Here is a 21,865-nt window from a genome sequence, read left to right as displayed (position 1 = left end):
CTTTGACTCTGTAGTGTTGTCCGTGCGCGACTCTCTACCCACGACCCCCTCTCTCTCGGGTCCTTCTTTATATTCACCTTATCCCTTCCCCCAGCGCAGTTTAGCCAACCGGACTCTTAACTGGTTACCATACCTGCCTTCCCTTTATCTCTCTCTCTGCCTGGTGTCCGACGTCCATCCACAAAGCAAAACTTCGCTTATCAGCGGGACTCGAACCCATGCCGCAGTCTCTGGAGCCAGATGAAGCCCTGAACGCTGAACTGAACGAAGAACAATTCATTGCTCGTGTGTCCGTGCATAATCTGAACTACTCTTTTCTTTTCTCATCTCGCAGTTCCGTTTCTCCCTTCCCCAGTGCAGGGTAGACAAACGGGCTCAGCCTGGTTATCCACCCTGCCTTTCCCTTATCACTCATCACTTCTCTCTCTCTCTCTCTCTCTCTCTCTCTCTATATATATATATATATATATTATATATATATATATATATATATATACATATATATATATATATATATATATATATATATATAAGATCCTCTTGCAGAACAGTATTATGTGGCGTTACAAAAAGAGCTTTTTTTCTGGGCCTCTTCTGAATTGTTGCGATTTTATCTAGGCAAGAAAGTGAGCATTGTAAACAGTGAAACTCGGAGTAGTTGCTGAATATAAACTGCAGCAGCTCCGCAATACAAAGCACTTAAACATGGTTAATGGCACAGGTCATTAAAACAGCATAAAAGAACAACATTATCCTCACCAATGTAGGCGCGAGTTTTTATTATGCTACAATTTCTAGCTGTCTTATAAAGTTTATATTTCAGTGTCTACTATGCTACCGAGCCGAGCAAACTGTATTTATGTTTCGTTTATCTTTCTGCCTTTTTCCCCCGATATTTTTACCATTATCATAGCCGAAATGTAGAGTACCCGACCGGGCACAACATTGGTTAATCATTTATTTTTTTTCTTTGGCGTATTTTTATATTCCTCTTTATATTTCAAGAACACGTAATCACTGCGCGCACCGAAGATTACTCTGCAGGGCGGCTTTGTCACACTAACATAACATGAAAGGAGAAGACAGCTTTACAAACGAAGATGGAGCGGAAGAACGACATTGTGTACAAAAGTACCGGTTCAGTATTAATGAGGGGCTTGAAAAAAAAAAAAAAGGAAAAGAACGTTGAACGCACATAGCCTGACAGCTGCTGATTCGTAGATGTCACGCGAAAAATGCAGCCATTTGCATAACTCAATATTCATTCGAGCTCGTAGAAGAGAGTGTTCACAGACTTACTTTAGTACACACTGTAAAGCACGGACACTTCCATCACCCACTTTCCATTTGGTTAAGTAGTTCAGGATTTTGATAAGACTGGAATACATAACTAAATGTGATTTCACTAATGACATCTTAGCTCTATGCTTCCAGCTAATACGTATATTTTCCCTTCACGAAACAGGTATAGAAGCGGCCACTACCGTTCCTCCCGGTTTGTTGTCAACTGAAGCTCCTGACACCGGTAAGCCTTCGTTTGAAGATTTTATTTAGCGGCGCTTTCTGGTGCATATATAATTTAGTATCGCGTTTAACCACACAAATGTTTATTCTAAAGATGGGCTGGGCTCCTAACTGCGCAGAACGATTTCAATTATTGTTTATCGTATACCAAACTAGCCCGTCTAACATGCCTTAATGTTACAATAAGCTCGAGAACTCGTCTCAAAATGTTTCGTATAAAGTTCTAAGTAATGCTCTGATTTTTAGTACGAATACCTGTTCGTTATCTAGGGAAGCATGAATTCTTGAGCAGGCACTTCCAGAAGCAGTGGACAACGACGGAAAGACCGTTATGAGAAACAAAACAACTCGCGAATGTCTTCACGAAAACATGAGCGATTAAAGTTACTATTTTCATGACCACTGGACACAAAAAGGAAAGGGAGTAGTCGTTGCCGCCACCATCAGAATCTCAAAATCTTTGTGTTGTGCTTTTTTTGTCGCTCACGAGCAGGCTGCATGCACAACGGCAAGTTCTACGAAGACGGCGCACAGGTGCCCTCTGACGAGCCGTGCCAGCACTGCTACTGCATGCGTCACGAAGTGGTCTGCGCCGTGAGCGACTGCAAGGCACCTTCGGACGGATGCGTGGCTATGCCTACGGAGCCGGGACACTGCTGCCCATTGCGATACGAATGCCGTGAGTGTCGTTTCACATTATTTCGCGCAATTTTTCGCCTCCCACAGCTCGACATCATGTCTCTGATCGGCGCAGTTGCCGCTGCTCACTACGGATATTCGTTTGCGCGGGTTGAAATTGGGCAAAATACTTACTTAGTATGTATAAAAGTATCTCTTAAGGATAAATTGGAGCGCTGTGCATGACGTGCTGAAACCATAATGAAGCAAGAATTACGGGCGGCATCTCTACATAAGTTTGCTTTAGCATAATTCTTGGCATTATTCTGCACACATTACTTCTCAGCCTCAATAAGGAACTTTCTTTTGTTAATGTACCTCTTAGACAAGAAAACCTAAAGGTCTACGACAAGAAATACAAGCGAGTATTATTTTCGGGTCGCTGTCAAATCCAACTCTTAGTGCATTTGATTGGTTCTCTCAACACAGCAGCTGCACGGCGTTTAAGGGGAAAATATGGGGCACAAGAAACACTGCATGTGACGCAAAATAATTTACGTGGTAGAATGGAAATAAAAGAAAGTAAGAAAAAATTTGAACTTCTAAAGCAGTCGCCTCGGATGCAATTAGAGCAGTGCTTGTTTCCAACATTCATCGCATCATAGGAGGCGTTTGACATGGAACACGAACATCTGCTGTCCTTGGACGTGCTAAGTGAGCTGGAGGTCGTATCCGTTATCCACTTCGCCATCTACCAAGGGCTTAGTGTTTATTTATTTATTTATTTACAAAGAGCGAAATAGAAGCTGGCATCGATTGGGACGATGTCTAATGCATATACATATCTTTAGATAAACAATAATTTTGACACAACCAGCTGTCACTGGCGAGCGGAACAGTTATAACACTAAGTACAGACTTTGTTGATTAGGCTAAAGCGATGTGTAACGAACGAGGGCAGCCGCATATTATCTTAAGTAAGGTGACAGAGCGAGCTTCCTGGACAGTCGTCCATTGTGCCATAAGATGATTCTTGTACATTAACCTTTCTTTAGACCTTGTAAAGAAAAATTGCCTCTTCGGTGAAGCATCATATTCAAGGCTAAGGTGTGCTCCAATCAAGGTTGCATATATGAGCTGTGAATCGAATCTGCTTCTTGATGGCTTATGTGTTTATAATGCAATACTGGCAGCTGTCTCTCAGAGTTAACGAGAGAATGACGGCTTTCGCCCAACAAGTGAAGCAGGATGGCTGGAAGCGCGTTGCTTAGACGGATGGTTTCGTCTCGTCGGCGGCTAAGCACACTGTTTTGGTGCGACGGGGGGGAGGGGGGGGGGCATGGTAATGATGAACCGGGACCGTCAACATTCTCCCGATTATCCTGCGCAGCGTCCGACATGACAACGACGCTGGGACCGGGAATGACGAGCCCGGCAGCGACGACACCTTCGACGTTCGAAACGGTGGAAGGCAAGCAGGGCGTCAAGGACGAGGGTGCGACGCCAACCCAGGAGGCGTCTACCACGGTTGCGCCTTTCACGACCACACCGACAGCCGTCAGCTTCACAACAGGCGTCACTGGCGAAGGTGTGTACGTGCTGAGAAAACGAAATGGTTACAGTCACATAATAAGTGTCTTAGAGCATGTGGCAGAAGCTAAAAAAAAAAAAAACTCTATTGGGAAATGTAAAATGAATCAACCAAGATATTTCGGCATGTGCATAAAACAAAAGGGTTGTGTCAAAAGCAGAGCTCATGCCACAGGCAGAGCATCAATAGTAAGAAGCAAGTTCAAGGAAATACTTGAGAACATGGCCCGGCCTGCTTCTGCGTGGCTCGTTCTTAGGAGCTAAACACGTAAAGCGAGCAGAATACAGTGTCGTGTACACCGGCTCGAAAGGCAAACGAAGGTTCTAGAATATACGGCGGATACATATAAGCGTTGCCATATTGCTAGCATACTTGAGTGGAGCCGCGAGCAGAAGTGTTGGTGGTGGTATCTCATGGTGCTGTGAATAATCACGGATACTGAGAAATGTTCTCGTATTCAACGACACTTACTAGAGCAAAAAGTGTACTCTATAAGTTTTTGCGTCACTGCAGAAATCGTTCTGCAAGCACGTAGGAAAAGTAAGAAACACTGCGCATAAAAGTCTATTGGAGTTGGAGGTCGTTCCCACCGCTGTCAACCAGATGTAGGATTTGGCAGTCGTTGTTGTAGGGAGGACCTTGGGGCGACAGGACTAGGCGAGCAGGGTTTATTTACATTATTTACAGTTTGAACAAGAGATACATTTACACAGTCTAGCGTGACTCCCACATGGAGCTCGCAAGACGAAGCATGCAGCAAACGAGCACACAGCTCACAAGTACATTGACAGAGCACACTCTCGACGACGAGCACCCACTAGCAGCCGACAACAGCCGCTTATAACCATCCCGTTCGACGTCATCGTTCGACCTCAGCGTTCGACGTCATCGTAGAAAGTCCGCGTGGTCGCCTTTGTGAGAAGGGGGTAGGGGTTTTACACACACACACATGCCGCACAGGTTTCAGTGCTCTCTCCGAGGGCAGACGACCTTTGCAGCGCGGTCGTCGTGGTATCCATTGTCCCGCGTCCCCGTAGGCAGGTGGTCACGCCCGACCCCAGTCGGCGCCTCTAAATTCCAGAGCGGACCTCGCACATTGTCTTGTGTCTCGAAAAGAGCATGGGGAGATTCCGCCAATTACCTCCCCTCGAGAACTCCCCTGAGCTGACCCCTCGCCGCGTGGCTGCCGGTTATCCGCAGTTCTCTGAGGTGCGCCACCACCCCGTTTGGATCGAAACACGTGCAGCGGGCTGAAGTAACTTGCACTTTGCCACCCTGGCAGGCCATTCCTAACAAGGCCCAAAACATTTGGTCCGACACGGGCATTGTGAAATATCTCAGCCCGCTCTTCGCGGCTACATCTTAGTACTTCCGTGAAAAGGTAGCACGAAACACGCATACATTACGGACCCGGTTGTTCTTTCTTTGTCCTCAGCCTGAACGTTTTTTTTTTGGGTTCAGAAACAAACTCTACCATAAGTTATTACAGCGAAGCTGTATACCTCTACCGTCCAAGGAAATTTTCGTGTCGTAAGCAAGAAACTCCCCATACGGGAGCCGATTCCCGAGGTAGTGCAATGCCGGGCCGACCCGCGGCGGAGGTGAAGCAGGCGTCAAGCACTCCTTATACGTGGACCGATCCTGAAGATAGTGCAATGCCGGGCCGACCCGCGGTGGAAGTGAAGCAGGCGTTAAGCACTCCCATACGTGGGCCGACCTCGAAGATAGTACAATGCCGGGCCGACCCGCGGCGGAGGTGAAGCAGGCTTCAAGCATTCAGCAAATGAAGCGAAATGTGCGTGCATTATTATGAATCCCCGCACCTCCACCAGTGTCACAGCCTATAGTCGGATACAACTTTAGAAAAAAGGGGGCGTTTACTCCTCTGAGGCGGAGGCACACGAGCACCCACCAATGGGCGCGCACTTTGGACTAACGTCATCAGCCGGACGGCCGGTGAGCCCGCCGAAGGAGATGGCCGCCCGCGCTTCGAACTGGGCAAGGTGTTGCTTGTAAGGTGTCAGCTGTTGCTTCAGCCCCTCGTCAGAGTGAATTCCAGAACTGTTTGTAATGGTCTATGATGCCGGAAATATTACTACGAGCTTATGATGCGACATTTGTGCCGCGTGCGTTTATTCTGAGCCGTGATCCGGCGAAGGAACATTGCAGCGAGCATCGCTGGCGCTGCGCTACGCTTTGCCTGAAAACAGGATCCCGCGGCGACCGCTACGAACACATATCTTGCGTGTTTGTTCCATGTTGTTTTATTTCGCTCCCGAGGGACGTTACGACGATAAATGTTTTCCAAAGATTGGTGCCTACTGTTAGCCGCGGGTGTGTTAGGGTACTGTATCGCTGCGTTTTTCGTCGGACGGGGTGAAGTGATGGAGCGAAACCATTTTCAGGAGAAATCAGAAAAGTGTGCGCGCATGAAACAAACCTACGAGTATCTCAACAGAAAATATTTGCAGAAGAAGCCTTCAACGCAAAGATTTGTCGCCGTCAACTTAGCGTGAACGATCATTGTCAGCAGTGAGATAGCCGAGTGTCTAGCGACGGTGTTCGAGCGTTGTGTCGCACCGTCGATTGATTGCTTTCCACCAGTGCTCACTGCACGCACAAGCTGTTGAATGCATGCTGTGAAATTGTGAAAGCACAAAACCAAGAAAATATAAATTTTATGCTATTTAATACCAAGAGTATTTATTTAAAACGATGAATGAAGTATTTTTGTACCTTCCTGCCTTGACCGTACTCTCGCCCCAGGTTTGTAATGGTTGCGATAAATGCATTGTTTTATATAAGTACTTTTTTAATAGCAACTGATTCACTTTAAGCTTGGAAGACGAGTAGTAAATGTGCCGTGTACATGTAAACAAGCGCAAAAGCATTGCAGAGCTGCTCTTTCTACTTTTGTCACTTGCAATGAAGCTAAAGAGCAGACGACGGGCAGCGTTGTAGAAGGCACGGGGTTATTTTTCTGTCGCTATCTGGCATGTGCTGTAGCACCAGAGAGCTCTACTAAACCAGTCATCAAAATACAAAAGTCTTTATTTATACCGGGAATTACGCGTTTCAGGAGCACAATTTTTCGAGCGGGACTATTTTAGTCGCGGAGGCAATCGGTCGTCGCGCTTCGGTCATCTGGGCGGGGCCTCCCCTTTTTTCTAAAGTTGTATCCGACTATAGTAGGAGACTGGAGAGCCGGTGTAGAGGACGTATGAAAGCACTTTATCAGAGCAGTCAACGCGACGTTGTTGTCGTCTCTGTTTTTCGACTCGCGCGCTACTTCAGCGTCGTTTTCATCGCCTGGCACATACCCGCGGCGATCATATAGGATGTGGCAATATATGCAAACACATATATGCAATGGACAGACAAGGGAGACAGGGAGGAAGCAGGCTGGCCCCTGCCACTCAGGGGAACACAAAGCGTGCCTGCTTTTTAGGAAGGAGGGGATAGACAAAGAAGCTGAATGCAGGAAGAAGGGAAGTTAAAAGTAAATAAAGAAAAAAAGATGACAAGCCACAAATAGTAAAGTAAAGCAACGACAAGGAATAGAGTGCGCTAGTAGTAACAGAGCAAACACACAGAAAAAGAAAAAGGAAATGGAAAGACGCACACAGCGTGGAAATACCATTGAATTCAGATCGAATTCAGTTCAACTTTATTGATAATTAAGTGAATACAGAAACAGGCTAGAACAGGAAGGGGTCCCAATGTAAAAGCTTCAGGGCATTAGATGAAGAACGCGCTCTGTGACATAGACAACAAAAGAAGTCGACACTGCATCGAGAAGACAGAGCATGAAGGAGATGCTGCGTGAAAAGTACACTGTACCAAGAAGGCATAGCATGGAAAGGGCACTACGGGAAAAAAGCACTGTATTAAAAAAGGTACATCTGTGGGCTTTCGTCGCCCTCTGACGCTGCACGCCCACTGTGTTGAATATGGTTACGTTCAATGGTGGCACATGCAACACCGGCGATGTTCCGCCTCTTTACCTCAGTACACTTCACGTCCGTGATGTTTTCCTTTTTGCGATGTTCTTCAGGGTGTGCTGCCTTATCTCATACCACAAATCCAGCCACTGGCGGCGGCAAGAAAACAGGCAAATATTCCTTAAATTTAGGATGCAAGGTAAAATGAGCAGGAGCCTTCCAGAGCACCTTTGACAACAATCACTTACAGCTTCTCTCGTTTACGCTAAGGTAGGAAAACGAACAAAATGGCTTTTTGCTCCAAGTCACTGTATACTGGCGCGTCCGAGACGCTGAGGTGACTCTGTAGGCCGATGCGCTAATGTCTACGATTAATGCAAAGGCCAGCTGCTATTTGTTTTCCTGTTGTTTTCTGCATCTCGTTATTCGAGAACGATTTGTCTAAAGTGGAGCCGCTGCCTTCCCAATAGCGCGTCGCGAACGATGGACAAATATATATATATATATATATATATATATATAATACAACCGCTGAATTTAGAACATAAAGCAGAGGCTCTTGTTGTCATGTTTTTACTGTTCCCTTCGTTCCTCTAAAATATGTGTGACGCTGCACATTTAATTATGGAAGTTTTCTCGTGCCCAGTTTTCTTCTCTATGAAGGACTAAAAGAAAATCACAGTGCGCTGTTAACAGTACATTTGCAAATTTTCCAGCAACGACAGCTGCCCCAGAACTCACAAGTGCCAGTGTACAGACATATGCCGCGAAAGGTAGGTCAATTCCTAGTGAAATTAATGCTTGCTGTTCTGTCTTTCCTGACGTTATTTTAAAAGTACCTTCTTAACGTCATTTGCTCTCCCATACACAATTACAGAGACGTCTGAACCGGCGCTATCAGAGACGTCGACGGGGGCACCGAGCACTACAGCCGAGGCAACGACGAAGCCGTCTGAAACTGAGGCGACTACGCCCGAAACCAGTGCCAAGTCAGAAGCAACCACGGAGCCCGTGACTCCGAGCAGCGAACTTCCATCGACAGGAAAGCCGACCACTGCCGAAGGGCCCCGGGAAGACGAGGGACCAGAGACGACCGAGTCGCAGCCAGCCAGTTCTGTTACTCCTGCCGTGAGCACAGAGGGAGCGACCACGGTGGCAACCACTGAAGCCGCCACGACGCCCAAGGAAGAGGCCACGACACAACCTGCGGCAACCTCTACTACCACTCCCGAAGCATCAACAACTGCCGCCGTGGCCACCGCGACCCCGGAAGCAGAAGCCACGACTGAGCCGACAACGTCGTCTACACATGCGGAAACAGAAGGTGTAACTTCGTACGAAGCCAAAGAAAGTACGCCAAAGAAAGAAGAAACGTCGGCTGCACCCGAAGTCACAACAGCGTCGACTACGGGAGCAACCGAGGAGGCTTCCTCGGAAACTCCAGAAGTCAGCACAGTGCCAAAAACTACCGAGGCTGCAGAAACTTCAACCACGCCCGCTGCTACAAGTACCGGTGTCACCGAAGAGGCGACCACGGCACATACCGAGGAACCCACGACGGCAGGAGCAGCAAGCACAGCAGCGGAAGCTGCGGAAGCATCAACGCCTTCCGAGAAGGTCACTGAAGAAACGACGACTGCTGGAGTAGAAGTCACAACTGGCACTTCAACGCCCTCTGAAAAGGTCACCGAAGAAACGACGACTGCTGGAGTAGAAGTCACAAGTGGCGCTTCAACGCCCTCCGAGAAGGTCACCGAAGAAACGACGACTGCTGGAGTAGAAGTCACAACTGGCGCTTCGACGCCCTCCGACAAGGTCACCGAAGAAACGACGACTGCTGGAGTAGAAGTCACAACTGGCGCTTCGACGCCCTCCGACAAGGTCACCGAAGAAACGACGACTGCTGGAGTAGAAGTCACAACTGGCGCTTCAACGCCCTCTGAGAAGGTCACCGAAGAAACGACGACTGCTGGAGTAGAAGTCACAACTGGCGCTTCAACGCCCTCTGAGAAGGTCACCGAAGGAACGACGACTGCTGGAGTAGAAGTCACAACTGGCGCTTCAACGCCCTCCGAGAAGGTCACCGAAGAAACGACGACTGCTGGAGTAGAAGTCACAACAGGTGCTTCAACGCCCTCTGAGAAGGTCACCGAAGAAACGACGACTGCTGAAGTAGAAGTCACAACAGGTGCTTCAACGCCCTCTGAGAAGGTCACCGAAGAAACGACGACTGCTGGAGTGGATGTAACAACTGGTGCTTCAACGCCCTCTGAGAAGGTCACCGAAGAAACGACGACTGCTGGAGTAGAAGTCACAACAGGTGCTTCAACGCCCTCTGAGAAGGTCACCGAAGAAACGACGACTGCTGGAGTAGAAGTCACAACTGGCGCCTCAACGCCCTCTGAGAAGGTCACCGAAGAAATGACGACTGCTGGAGTAGAAGTCACAACAGGTGCTTCAACGTCCTCTGAGAAGGTCACCGAAGAAACGACGACTGCTGGAGTAGAAGTCACAACTGGCGCTTCAACGGCCTCCGAGAAGGTCACCGAAGAGACGACGACTGCTGGAGTAGAAGTCACAACTGGCGCTTCAACGCCCTCTGAGAAGGTCACCGAAGAAACGACGACTGCTGGAGTACAAGTCACAACAGGTGCTTCAACGCCTTCCGAAAAAGTAACTGAAGAAACGACGACCGCTGGAGTAGAAGTCACCACAGGACCTGCCAGCTCCACGGAGGCCACGACAACATCGGCTACTAGCGAGGGTGCTACAGAGGAAACAACTGTGAGGCACACGGAGGAGTCTACGACAACAGAAGTGGCTAGCACACCTGTACAACCGGAAGCTACGTCCACACCTTCTGAAGCTGCCTCGGAAGAAACAACTCCTGGAGGAGAAGCCACCACAGGGCCATCCGTGTACACCGGAGTGACTACACAGAAGCCGACGGAGGTAACGACGGCTAAGATACCCGAAGTGGAAACAACAGTGTCTGAGCTCGGAAGAGAAGATACGCCAAAAACAACTCCAGCATACGAAACCAGCACCACTAGTGCCGCCTCGACACCAGAAACCACTGAAGAGGTTACATCTGCAACGCCGGAAGCTACGACGCCTCATGAAGTTACAGAGGGCGCCACAAGCGAAGGAACCACGGTTCAGCCAGCCACTTCTGGAGCTCCAGAAACATCGCCTACAACAGAACATGTGACGGAAGAAGAAACAAAGCCCTCTACAGCACCCACGACGCCATCAGCACCTGGAACCGAAGGTACGGCCACCCCGTCTTCAACACCTGAAGGTACCCCGTCATCCGCAGTGACAGAGGAAACTGCAACGACAGCGTCGGTGACACCGTCCGCAGAGGTCACAGCATCGTCTGCAACAACCGGTGAAGCGACGACTGTACCTGCTACCACTCGCGAAGAAGTCACGACACCTGAGGTTTCAGAAAAAGAGAAACCTGAGACCGTGACAATGGCAGACACGACAACGGCGCACACACCCGAGGAGGCCTTATCGACAACGCCAGCTGTATCGACGGAAGCTGTTTCTACGCCAGGAGTCGCTACAACAGCGCCTCCAGAAGTGAGCGAGAGCGTTACAACTCCTTCAGCAACAACCGGTGCTGAAGTAACGACGCCGTCTGAGGCCGAGAGATCGACTGCACAAGCAACTCAAGAGCCGTCTACAACTTCCCCAACAATGGAAAAAGAAACTACAAGCGCGGTAACTGTGGGTTCTACTACGGAAGCTGCGCCTGGTTCTACGACGACGGAAGGTGTTACAGGTACAATGGCAGAAGGTGTCACCGCTACAGAAGCAGTGACAGGTTCAACAGTGACGGAAGGCGTTACTTCTGAAGTGACAACTACGTCGACAGGAGCAACTCCAGAAGCGGTTACTACACAAGAACCATCCGCTACAGAACAGACCACCACTGAAACTCCGTATATCACGACAGCAACCAGGGCTCCCGAGGCTGGCCGAGACGAAGAGGCACCATCTACAACGCCTATACCTCCCGGATACACGCCTTCAAGTCCATCAGAGGAGTCTACGACTGTGGCGGCAGAAGCAACGACCGAACCTGGCGTTACCACTACGCATGCAGCCACAGAGGGTACTACGATGACCGAAGTATCTTCTGTCAAGCCAGAAGTCACGACAGGCGCCGTGACCACCACAGAAGTGCCAGCGACAACGCCGCCGGTGACACCGAGCGATATCCTCACCACTCCAGGTTCGGAGGCACCCGAGCCAGAACCCACGGCAGGAGGTCCGGAAAGAGAGCAGGGCGAGGAGTCGTCGTCAGTAACCCCAGCTGAAACGTCGAGCACAACAGAGGTCACCACGCCGGCCTCGACTAAGGAAACGCCAGTGCCGACCTCGGAACGGCCGACAACATCTGCTGAGACGACTCCCTCGGAGGTGCCGACGACCAGGCCAGAAATGACTACCGAGGGCAAGACGCCTCCTGCACCGGTAGAGCCGACGAGTAAGCAGCCAGCGCCAAAAACGTCTGAAGTTCCGGGAGAAGTCGAACAGGCTACAACGACGCCAGTTGAAATGGCACCTACTACCGAAGCTGTGACGACACCAGCGGTTGCAACAACAGAGAAGCCCCAGGCGACTGTCATAACCGAAGCTCCCGTTACGGGCTCTACCGGCTTCGAAACTCTAGATCACAGGAAAGCACCCACAACAACGGAAGCGCCTGCATCGACTCCGGAGGTGACGCCGGAAGCACCCACGACAACCGAACAGCCGGCTATTACACCAAGCACAGGCAAGTAGATAATAATGCCGAATAGCTCGATATACTGAGATCTGAATAGTTTCTCGCTGCTTCTAGAAGAGGACAGTGTGTACAAGTGGACGGAAACGTGTTTATCGGTTTCAAAAGAACTATGTATGGGGGTTTTCTTAGTAGACAGAAGTCATAAAACGTGTTTCAGGCACATGTGAAGAGCACCGTATGAAAAAACAATACTTTGCCTTGCGTAGAATTAATTTGTAATGCGCATATGTTTTATTCCCACCTACTTTACGCTGTTTTTCTTTAAAGCTCCCCATGTTACAGAATTTTTTTGTTCACAACTGTACAGGTTTGCCTACAAGCACTGAGGCACCCGTGTCAGCAACAACACCAGTTGAGCCCGCGGTATCGACAACGAAGGAGGACACCGTCGGCCGGGAGGACAAGCCATCCTCCGAAGAGGAACCAGAAGAAGAAGCTGGTAAGTGACGTCACACGGCGAAAATCTTTTTGCATGAACCTGTTAAAAGATGGCCAGGCTTAGCTTGGTTAAGCCAAGAATGCGTTGCATATTGCGCGCGAGTTGGGGCCCAGCTTTTCCTCCGGCTGTCGTGACGTCACGTCACGTGGTTGCGCTAAAGGTCAATGGTGGCTGCCCGGCCGCGCCCAAGGGCTCAAATGAGTGATTGCAATATGCAACGCATAAAAACGATGACTAACACTTTCTTTCGAAGAGAATTAACTCTGTGAAGGGCGCAAGGAAGCAAGTACTTATACAAAAGGGGAAATGGTAAAGTTAAACTTTACAGATCTAGAAAGGATGAAAAGTGAGAAAAATATTCTTGCGCTTAATAGTTTAGTTAGATGTCATGTTCAAAAAAGATTATGGCTACAGACTAACATACGTGATGCGTTTAGCCTAGATTTCTGCAGCTGTTGGTGAAGCGCATAAAAAAATTCTAAACATGACTTCGAAACTCGTTAAAAAGCTATCCACGACAAGCTTGAATTCTGTAGTGCAACAAGCCAAAAGTACAAATCAGAATTTCACATGTACACTTACTAAAGCACACCCAGCAGTGTCAAATAGTTTCTCTGTTGTGAAGTAGGTTTGAAGAAATAAGCAAATAACTGTCGTTGAGGCGCGAAATGATTTCTTTGTTGATTTCGACGAAAGTATACAGCTCTTATGACTTTTCTCAATATAGAAATTGCTTCTGAAGATAATGTGTTAAGCCAAATGAAATCCCAGTTGCTGCATTTGTGTGTAGTGCAGCCAGAAATGCTGCAAATAAGAAATGGGGTTTTGGTATTGCATACTCATTGTGAGCAGTCAATGACACATTGAAGTTAAGGGCAGCGCCACCCAAGACCATCAGCGCACACAAGCCATTTCTCACTGCCCGCCTTCCGACTGCTATATTTATAATCACTGTAAGAATAGACATTCAGTTAATGACTCAAAGACTCGCGCTAATGTTCCACTCAAATGAAGTCATCCCTTTCTGTACAGACTGTACTTACCAAGGACAGACTTACAAGTTCGGTGACGAGGTTCCACCGCCGGACGCCTGCAAATATTGCCGCTGCTTCGACGGCGAAGTCATCTGCGCCGAGAAGGTGTGCCTCCCGCCAGCACCGAACTGCGTTCCTGGACCAATACCCGACGGCGAATGCTGCCCTGAAATGTACAATTGTGGTAAGTTGAGGTTTCATGCCATCAAGTCTTTTCTGTCTCGCTCAGAAGCGTGAACGTAAAACGTAGTGAGGTGTTTCTCTGTATTCTTGCAGACAAAAATGCTTGTTAATAGTACGCCCTGAGTGTGGACCGCCCAAGTGAAACCAAACTGTACTAACTCACCATGTACTTCGTGAGACAGCTTATCAGGCAATATATTTGACTTCTTTTTTAAAAGAAAGTTGTTTGAAACGTAGTGCCATACACAAGCAGCTTGAAGTATATTAAAAAGTATCGGTTCTATATTCATTAAACATTGTTCAGTCATCCTCTGCAATCTTTTTTAGGCGTAAATGAAGATTCGGACGACGCCAAGTCTTTGCCCCTAGAGAGCTTTGTGTGATATGTGCATTCAGAAATGAAGTTCGTTTTTCTTATGTTTTATTACCTGCAGATGGTGAAGAGATGCCTGGTACGACGCAGCTTCCGACCATCGTGCCTACTAGTAAGAAAACTCCGCCTCCGACAGTAGAGACTCCAGCGACTACACCAGAAGTAAGCGCAACATCTACCGAAGGCACCTCGCCGCCTGCATCTACCGAGCTTAGCACCGAATCTAGCGCAACACAGCCACCATCAACAACATCAGCTGGAGAATCTACTACCGCCGAGAGCACTACCGAGCCAGAAACAGAAGCCAGAAAGAAGCAGCCCCCATCTGAAAAGCCAGAGGAAGTGACCACAGGCTCCACGGAACCAGCGACAGGGGCCACATCGGCAGCGACAACACCGTCAGGGACTGAGCCAACGGAAGGTTCCACGGCTCCTTCTCTCTCAACTCAACCGCCGGAAGCGACATCCGTGGAAACCGGTGCTACAAGTGAACCGTCTGTCACAACACCTGAAACAACGCCAAGTGGTGAAACGAGTGCCCCTAGTGAGGCCTCGACGCCTGAGTCGACTTCCCCATCTGAAGCAGCCAGTCCGACAGGAACTGCCACCGAGCCAACTACTCCTGGCGTGACAACGCCTTCTGTCACTACCGAACCAGCGTCAACCCCGGTGCCATCAGCCGAAACAAGCTCAAGCGTGACAACTGCAGCCAGCAGTACTCCTGCTGAGACACCAGAGACAGGCACTCCAGAGGTAACAACACCAAGTGCAGCAACTAGCCCCGAAGCAACGACGTCAGCTGAAACTGGCTCAACGGGCACTGAAACAGAAGCAAGTACTCCTGTAACCACACCAATTGGCTCCAGCCCCGAGACTAGCACGCCTAGTGTGACTACTCCATCGTCTCCTGAGGCTAGCACACCTGAAGCAAGTACTCCTGAAACAAGCACTCCTGAAGCAAGCACTCCTGAAGCAAGCACGCCTGAGGCAAGCACACCTGAGGCCAGCACACCTGAGGCCAGTACACCTGAGGCCAGTACACCTGAGGCCAGCACGCCTGAGGCTAGCACTCCTGAAGTTAGCACGCCAGGGCCAAGCACACCTGAAGCCAGCACACCTGAAGCTAGCACTCCTGAAGTAACCACTCCTGAATCTAGCACGCCCGCAGCTAGCACGCCTGAAGCTAGCAGTCCCGATATGACTACTCCACAAGCTAGTACGCCTGAGTCAAGTACCCCTGAGGCTAGTACGCCGGAATCTAGCACTTCTGAAGCCAGCACACCTGGAGCAACTACACCTGGAGCAAGTACACCGGAATCTAGCACTCCAGAGATAACGACACCTGCAGTGTCTACTCCCGAGCCTAGTACTGCCGAAGTTAGCACTACTGAAGCTAGCACACCTGCTGCTGAGTCGAGAACACCTGAAGCTAGCACTCCTGAAGCTAGCACTTCTGAAGCCAGTACTCCTGAAGCCACAACTCCTAGCATAACCACGCCCGCCCCAACCTCTCCTGAGGGCAGTACACCTGAAGCTAGTACTCCAGAAGTCACCACGCCGGCCGTCACTTCAGAAGCAAGTACTCCTGAAGCCAGCACTTCTGCTCCAAGCACTGAAGCTACATCTTCAGAAGGCACAACACCAGAAGCCACCACACCTAGCGCTACGACTCCAGCGCCAGCCTCGACTGAAGGCACCACACCAGAGGCCAGCACTCCTGGCGCAACTACTCTGGCTGCAACGTCTCCAGAGGGCACTACACCCGAAGCAAGTACTTCTGAGCAGTCGACCCCCGCATCCACGGAAGGCACTACGCCGGAGGTCACCACACCAAGCGCAACATCACCGGAAGCAACAACTCCGGAGTCTAGCGTTCCGACTACACCACAGGAGGCCAGTACGCCAGAAACAAGCACAGCAGCTGAAACATCTTCGGAAGGCTCTACACTGGAAATGACAACGCCAGGAGCAACCACCGAAGCCGAAACTTCCACAGAAGGCGCTACGCCAGAAGCTACTACTTCCGGAGCTACCACTCCAGGGGTAACGTCTACGGAGGGTACAACACCAGAAGGCAGCACAGCGGTGACGACGTCTCCACCAGGTACCACGCCGGAAGCAACAAGTCCTGGAGAAACTACACCAGTTGCAACCTCTAGCGAGGGCACCACACCGGAAGGTAGTACTCCTGGTGTTACCACTCCAGCTCCGACCAGCCCTGAGGTTACAACTCCAGAGGCTAGCACTCCTACCGGAGCGGCCACCCTGTCTGCAACGTCTCCAGAGGTCACTACACCTGAGGGTAGCACATCAGGCGCTACCACGTCCGCTGAAACCACTCCCGAAGTATCGACTCCTGCGGCCACCACTGCAGAGTCGAGCACACCTGCGGAAACTAGCGCAACACCTGAAGCATCCACACCTTCAGTCACTGCTTCTGAAAGCCCGACATCTACAGCCGCGGAATCCGAATTGACGACAGCTGCAACCGAACAGCCTAGTTCTGTGCCTTCTACTCCTGAGGGGTCTACCCCTGAAGGGGAAACCACTGGTCCACCTAGCACTGAAGCCGCAACATCCGAGTCACCAGCTGCCACAACTCCCGAGGCTTCAACCAGCGCTGGCACGACTCCTTCCGCTTCGACAATTGAAGCCTCTACAGAAACATCTAGTCCCGAAGCGAGCACGCCAACTGGAACCGCGGCTCCCACTACACTAGAGGCTAGAACCTCTGGACTCACAGAAACAACGAGAGAAAGCACAACGCCCGCTACGCCTGAAGCCACCACACCGGCTGAAACACCTGTGACCTCGGAGTCTGCTGCCACTGAATCTCCCGCTACCACAATGGCTGAACCAAGCTCTTCTGAAGCGACAACACCGGCTTCAAGTGCGGCTACGGAAGCGACGACGCCACCTGTCACAGAAGAGACGAAGGAATCAACAGCAGCGTCCGCGCCGACCACACCGGCAGAAACGTCAGAGACAGAGAGTGCTAGCACACCATCTAGCGAAGCAACCGAGGCGACTACACCCGAAACAACGAAGGAGACCTCGGAGGCATCCACACCTGTTTCTACCGACGCTGCGACACCAGGAACGACCGAAGAAGCTGCTTCCACTCCCACGGCGACTGTTTCCGAAGCATCTACTCCGGCAACAACAGAAGGCACCGAAGAGCCCAAGACACCTTCCTCTACAGAAAGCACTGAAGGAACCAGCCCTACTGAGATGCGAGACGCCACCACTACTGAGGGCGCAACGACACCGTCCGAGGCGGCGACAAAGGCTGAAACCGAGGTCACTACGCCAGGCACTACTGCTTCGACGACAGCGGGTGCCACGGAAGAGACCAAGGAAGCCACCACCGCACCTTCCAGCGAGGCTACCGAGGCAAGTACATCGCCCGCTTCGTCGGAAGCCACCACGGAATCCAGCACTCCCGCGTCGACAACAGGTGCGTCCGAGTCAACCACTGAAGCGAAAGAGACGTCAGTCACGGAGGCCTCCACGCCAGCATCGACAGCGGCGACCAGCGAAGCGACCACCGCAGAAGTGAAAACGGAGTCGACGCCCGCCATGTCTACTACGTCGAAGCCTAGCGAGGCTACTACGCCATCGGCGGAGACAACCACAGAGTCCGAGGAGGAATTCCCGACAGGTAAGTCAGCGCATTGCGACTTTACTTTTTCATCACAATGAACTGCTACAATGGCACTCGCCTCCTTCTGTATAAATATTCGTAAGCGGGGATCGCGCCAGCCAGACAGCCGACGAAGAATAAGAGAGTTCGGGAGGCCAAATGCTTCAACTTCCTTATTGCGACAGGCCAGAGTGATTAAATGCGTAAGCCTTTCTATGCTTGCCCATTGAGAAATACTGTCCATCCGTCCCGTAAGACTATCGCTTTCAAGACAGAGCCCGCAGCAGCGAGCGACATTACCTTCGTGCTGCCTATTGCTTCAGCGCGGACGAAGCGCCGAAAACGAAGCGCTCACGAAGGTCTCAGCCATGAGCCGCACCCTGCCCCTTTCGTAAATCACTTTCAAGATATGGGCCCGCGCGTCTATAGTCAACGCGAAGCGACGAAAACACAGCGCGCGGAGCTATCAGCAGTCGGCACTCTCTGTCCGCATCGCATATCGTTTTCAATATACGCTCCGAGCGGCCGTGCCAGAGTACGGTTTATCGGTTCCTGCCACCGCCAGAGTACGTTCGATCACGGTTCATAATGGTTCGACACGGATGGATAAGGCGCTAAAGAACCATAACGGCTTATGATGATCGGAAGGTCATCAGCACACTTGGCGCCGCCTTTACTTGCGTTATCAATGCACCTTGCGCCGACGTCCACACCAGTTCATGTCGCCACAGCGCTGTCGTTTGTACTGGCCGGATCAAGTTTCATAAAACTGATAATGACGCCAGGCTGCGTGGAGATGAGCAAGTGGCACGGTACTGACGCACACTGAGACAACTCCAAGAGCAGTTTCTGCGTTAATTAATTTTTATCGCGTAATATTTACCTGTATTCCATACCGGCATTTTGGGTGTCTTTGTTTTGTTCCATATTAAAGAATGGTGCGATAATTTCTCATATAGATATAAAGCGGACCCTTTTCTGTGCTGCAACTGGCGGAACCTAACAACCTTAATAAGAAATTCAACGAAGAAGGAAAAGCTATAGAAAGCGCAAACTCCGTCATTGTCGATCTTTCCTAAAAACACAAGTGAGCTTCTTAGTTTGCCTTTTTATTTTATTTTCCTGCGCTGCATTGTGCAACTCACCACTTGGAAGATAAGGCCCACACATTAATTAAAGTACTTCGTCCTTTATATCCTCACGAACAGAGTGCGACGTCAACGGCGTTATCTACAAGGACGGTGACCAGGTTTCGGACGGCAACCCCTGCCACTTCTGCAACTGCCTCGAAGGAGAGGTCATCTGCGCCGAGAGGATCTGCAGGCCGCCCGGTCCAGAGTGCAAACCCTTGCCCAAGTCTCCCGAGCAGTGCTGCCCAGATTACGACTGCGGTAAATACTCTCCTACAGTGATTTTTAACGTACCACCAGCTTTTCACTCAATCGAGCCTTGGATTTGGAGATTGTGTTGGTTAGTTTGTACCACTTTCGGACCCCTTTAGCTCAAAGACAGCCATTAAACTGAATGAGCATCCACATAGCAGGGTACCAGCGAATTACGCGTTTGTGTCTAGTCGTCTATGCGTTGAAGACGTGCTAAAGTTAAAAAGCATTCCGACTCTGCTTTGCTGTCATGCAGGATCGAATCTCAAACCTGTCAATTCAGAGAGTGGTGCTCAAATTAATTTAAATTGTGTGATTCCCCGTTCAGAATGTGCGCAGTGATATTCGAGAGACGCGTAGTGGAATATTTGAGAGCCTGGGGTTCCCTAATGTGCACCTAAAGCACGTCACGCGAGCTTTTTTGCATTCTGTCCACATCGGAAGCTCGAACGAATGAGAAAAACAAAATATGTATTGCTTGTAAGACGAAAAAAAGAAAAGGAATGAATTAAAAACACTAACGGTAAACCTTTGTAACGTTGTTTCTGCTACAGAAGGCGTCACAACCCCAGCAGCAGTGTCCACCGTGGAGGGGCGAAAAAAGCCTCCCGAGGTGACTCCGCCCACAGTCGAAACCACTCCGGCAGTGACGGCGCCTTCTAGGCCAAAGCCGGGAGAGGAAGAAGAGGAAGTGCCGAAACGTGAGTGAACTCCACTCGCGCTTTACGCCACGTTCGACCTTAAAAAATCGAAGTCCCACAGACTAAATGTAAAATGTAATTCATACATAAGGTCTGAGCCTAAAGCATGGGCTTCATAGATGGCATCTAAAGGATATAGTGAACAGTAGTAACATATATATTAAACCTTTGGTGAAAGCTGGCCTATATAAAACCAAGTGCGCTGTGGGGTGAAATGAACCCCTTTGTGAAGGGAGCATGATAGCGTGAGGGGTGCAAAATGTTGCTAGGAGGGTGGCGATTTTCGCGCTCGGAAATGATGATAGTGCAGTACACAGTTCTAAAAAAAAATAATTGTCACAAGGTCATCAACATGCAAGTTTTTTACACGACACAAGCATCACATCAGCTCCTAGGTGTAATACTCAATGCATCAGCTCCTAAGCATAATTGGCCTCGGCATCGCAAGAATGGCGTATACGGCCTGCTTGAACGGCTGGACTGGACGCGCAGTTGAACGACTACCTAGTTGATCCTGCCAGTAAGCATATGCTTCTCTCAATGATTGGCCATGCGTGTCTGTACATGCCGAAATAAGGAGAAACCACGAATTGCTCATTAAATCAATTATAGGTCCTTAGATTGTTTCTTCCTACTTGGACAACTGTGCCAGTTCTAGAGAAAGCATCAGCTTGTGTAACAGCTGTGTAACCAGCTGAGTAATGAACTGGTTTAGACAAAGCGCTGCATTTAAGGTCCACTTCGATTTCTGCAAAACAAGTACATTCGCGCAAACCAAGCTCTGAACGTCTACCAATAAAAACGTTTACAAAACATAATGCTGCCATCAACGACAAAGAAAACAGAGTGTCAGAGAGAGAGAGAGAGATAAACGGGGTGGGAAAGGCAAGGAGGTTAACGGGAAACGATTCTGGTTTGCTACTCTGCATTGGGGAAAGGATAAGGGGAAACGAAAGAGGGAAAGAATAGGCGGAGACAAAAAAGCAAATGCTCGAAAGAAAATAGAGGAGGTTGGGAAAGCCCGCGAGAACTATAACCTCTATAATAGGTCACTCGAACGCCACAAAAAAAAAAAAAGTCAAGAATGCCTTGACCAACTGGTGGTGTGACTAGATGTTGCATAGACTGCATAGCGTATTCGGCTCGACGCAGAGTGAAAAAAAGTAAGACAGGCTTTCGCATCTTAATGAAACAACGTCAACGATAACAGCGTCTTACGAGCAAAACGTTTTTTTTTTCGAAGAAACAAACTTTTGTCCGGTTGTTTATAGCGGAACGTTTTCTCCCTTCCAGCTTGCAATGTTCAAGGCACAACAGTGGAGCACGGTCAGGTCATTCAGACAGCCAACCCGTGCACTTTCTGCAAGTGCACGTTTGGCGAGATGGTGTGCGCCGAGCGTATCTGCGAGGAGCCTCCGCGACCGGGCTGCAAACCGACCGGCGTCAAACCAGAGCAGTGCTGTGCCGAGGCGTACATCTGCCGTAAGTATACCACTTCTTTTTTTTTTTTAACGTTAGCTTTCGGAAGTTGCAAAAATGAAAAGAGCATGCTGCTGAACAATTTAGTGCACTGATGCTGCGAAAATTCGAGGAAGAACGAATGCATTATGCGCACAACACGAAACTAACGCTAAC

At 49.7% G+C, this 21,865-nt stretch overlaps 1 protein-coding gene across 1 annotated transcript in view; it reads left to right on the top strand.

The window, feature by feature from the left end:
- LOC126543552 (uncharacterized) overlaps window positions 1–21,865 on the top strand; it is a 49,034-nt gene that overhangs the window by 15,862 nt on the left and 11,307 nt on the right. Inside the window, exons 4-14 of the mRNA XM_072286839.1 lie at window positions 1,466–1,525; window positions 2,018–2,203; window positions 3,533–3,991; window positions 8,391–8,447; window positions 8,552–12,463; window positions 12,783–12,914; window positions 13,947–14,132; window positions 14,566–18,165; window positions 19,356–19,538; window positions 20,084–20,230; window positions 21,524–21,712. Coding sequence (XP_072142940.1) covers window positions 1,466–1,525; window positions 2,018–2,203; window positions 3,533–3,991; window positions 8,391–8,447; window positions 8,552–12,463; window positions 12,783–12,914; window positions 13,947–14,132; window positions 14,566–18,165; window positions 19,356–19,538; window positions 20,084–20,230; window positions 21,524–21,712 — 9,111 coding nt within the window. The remainder of the gene's footprint in view (window positions 1–1,465; window positions 1,526–2,017; window positions 2,204–3,532; window positions 3,992–8,390; window positions 8,448–8,551; window positions 12,464–12,782; window positions 12,915–13,946; window positions 14,133–14,565; window positions 18,166–19,355; window positions 19,539–20,083; window positions 20,231–21,523; window positions 21,713–21,865) is intronic.

Source organism: Dermacentor andersoni, chromosome 3 (assembly GCF_023375885.2).
Source record: "Dermacentor andersoni chromosome 3, qqDerAnde1_hic_scaffold, whole genome shotgun sequence".
NCBI lineage: Eukaryota > Metazoa > Arthropoda > Arachnida > Ixodida > Ixodidae > Dermacentor > Dermacentor andersoni.
The sequence above is the reverse complement of the archived record's forward strand: the minus strand, read 5'-3'. Positions and strand labels throughout refer to the sequence as shown.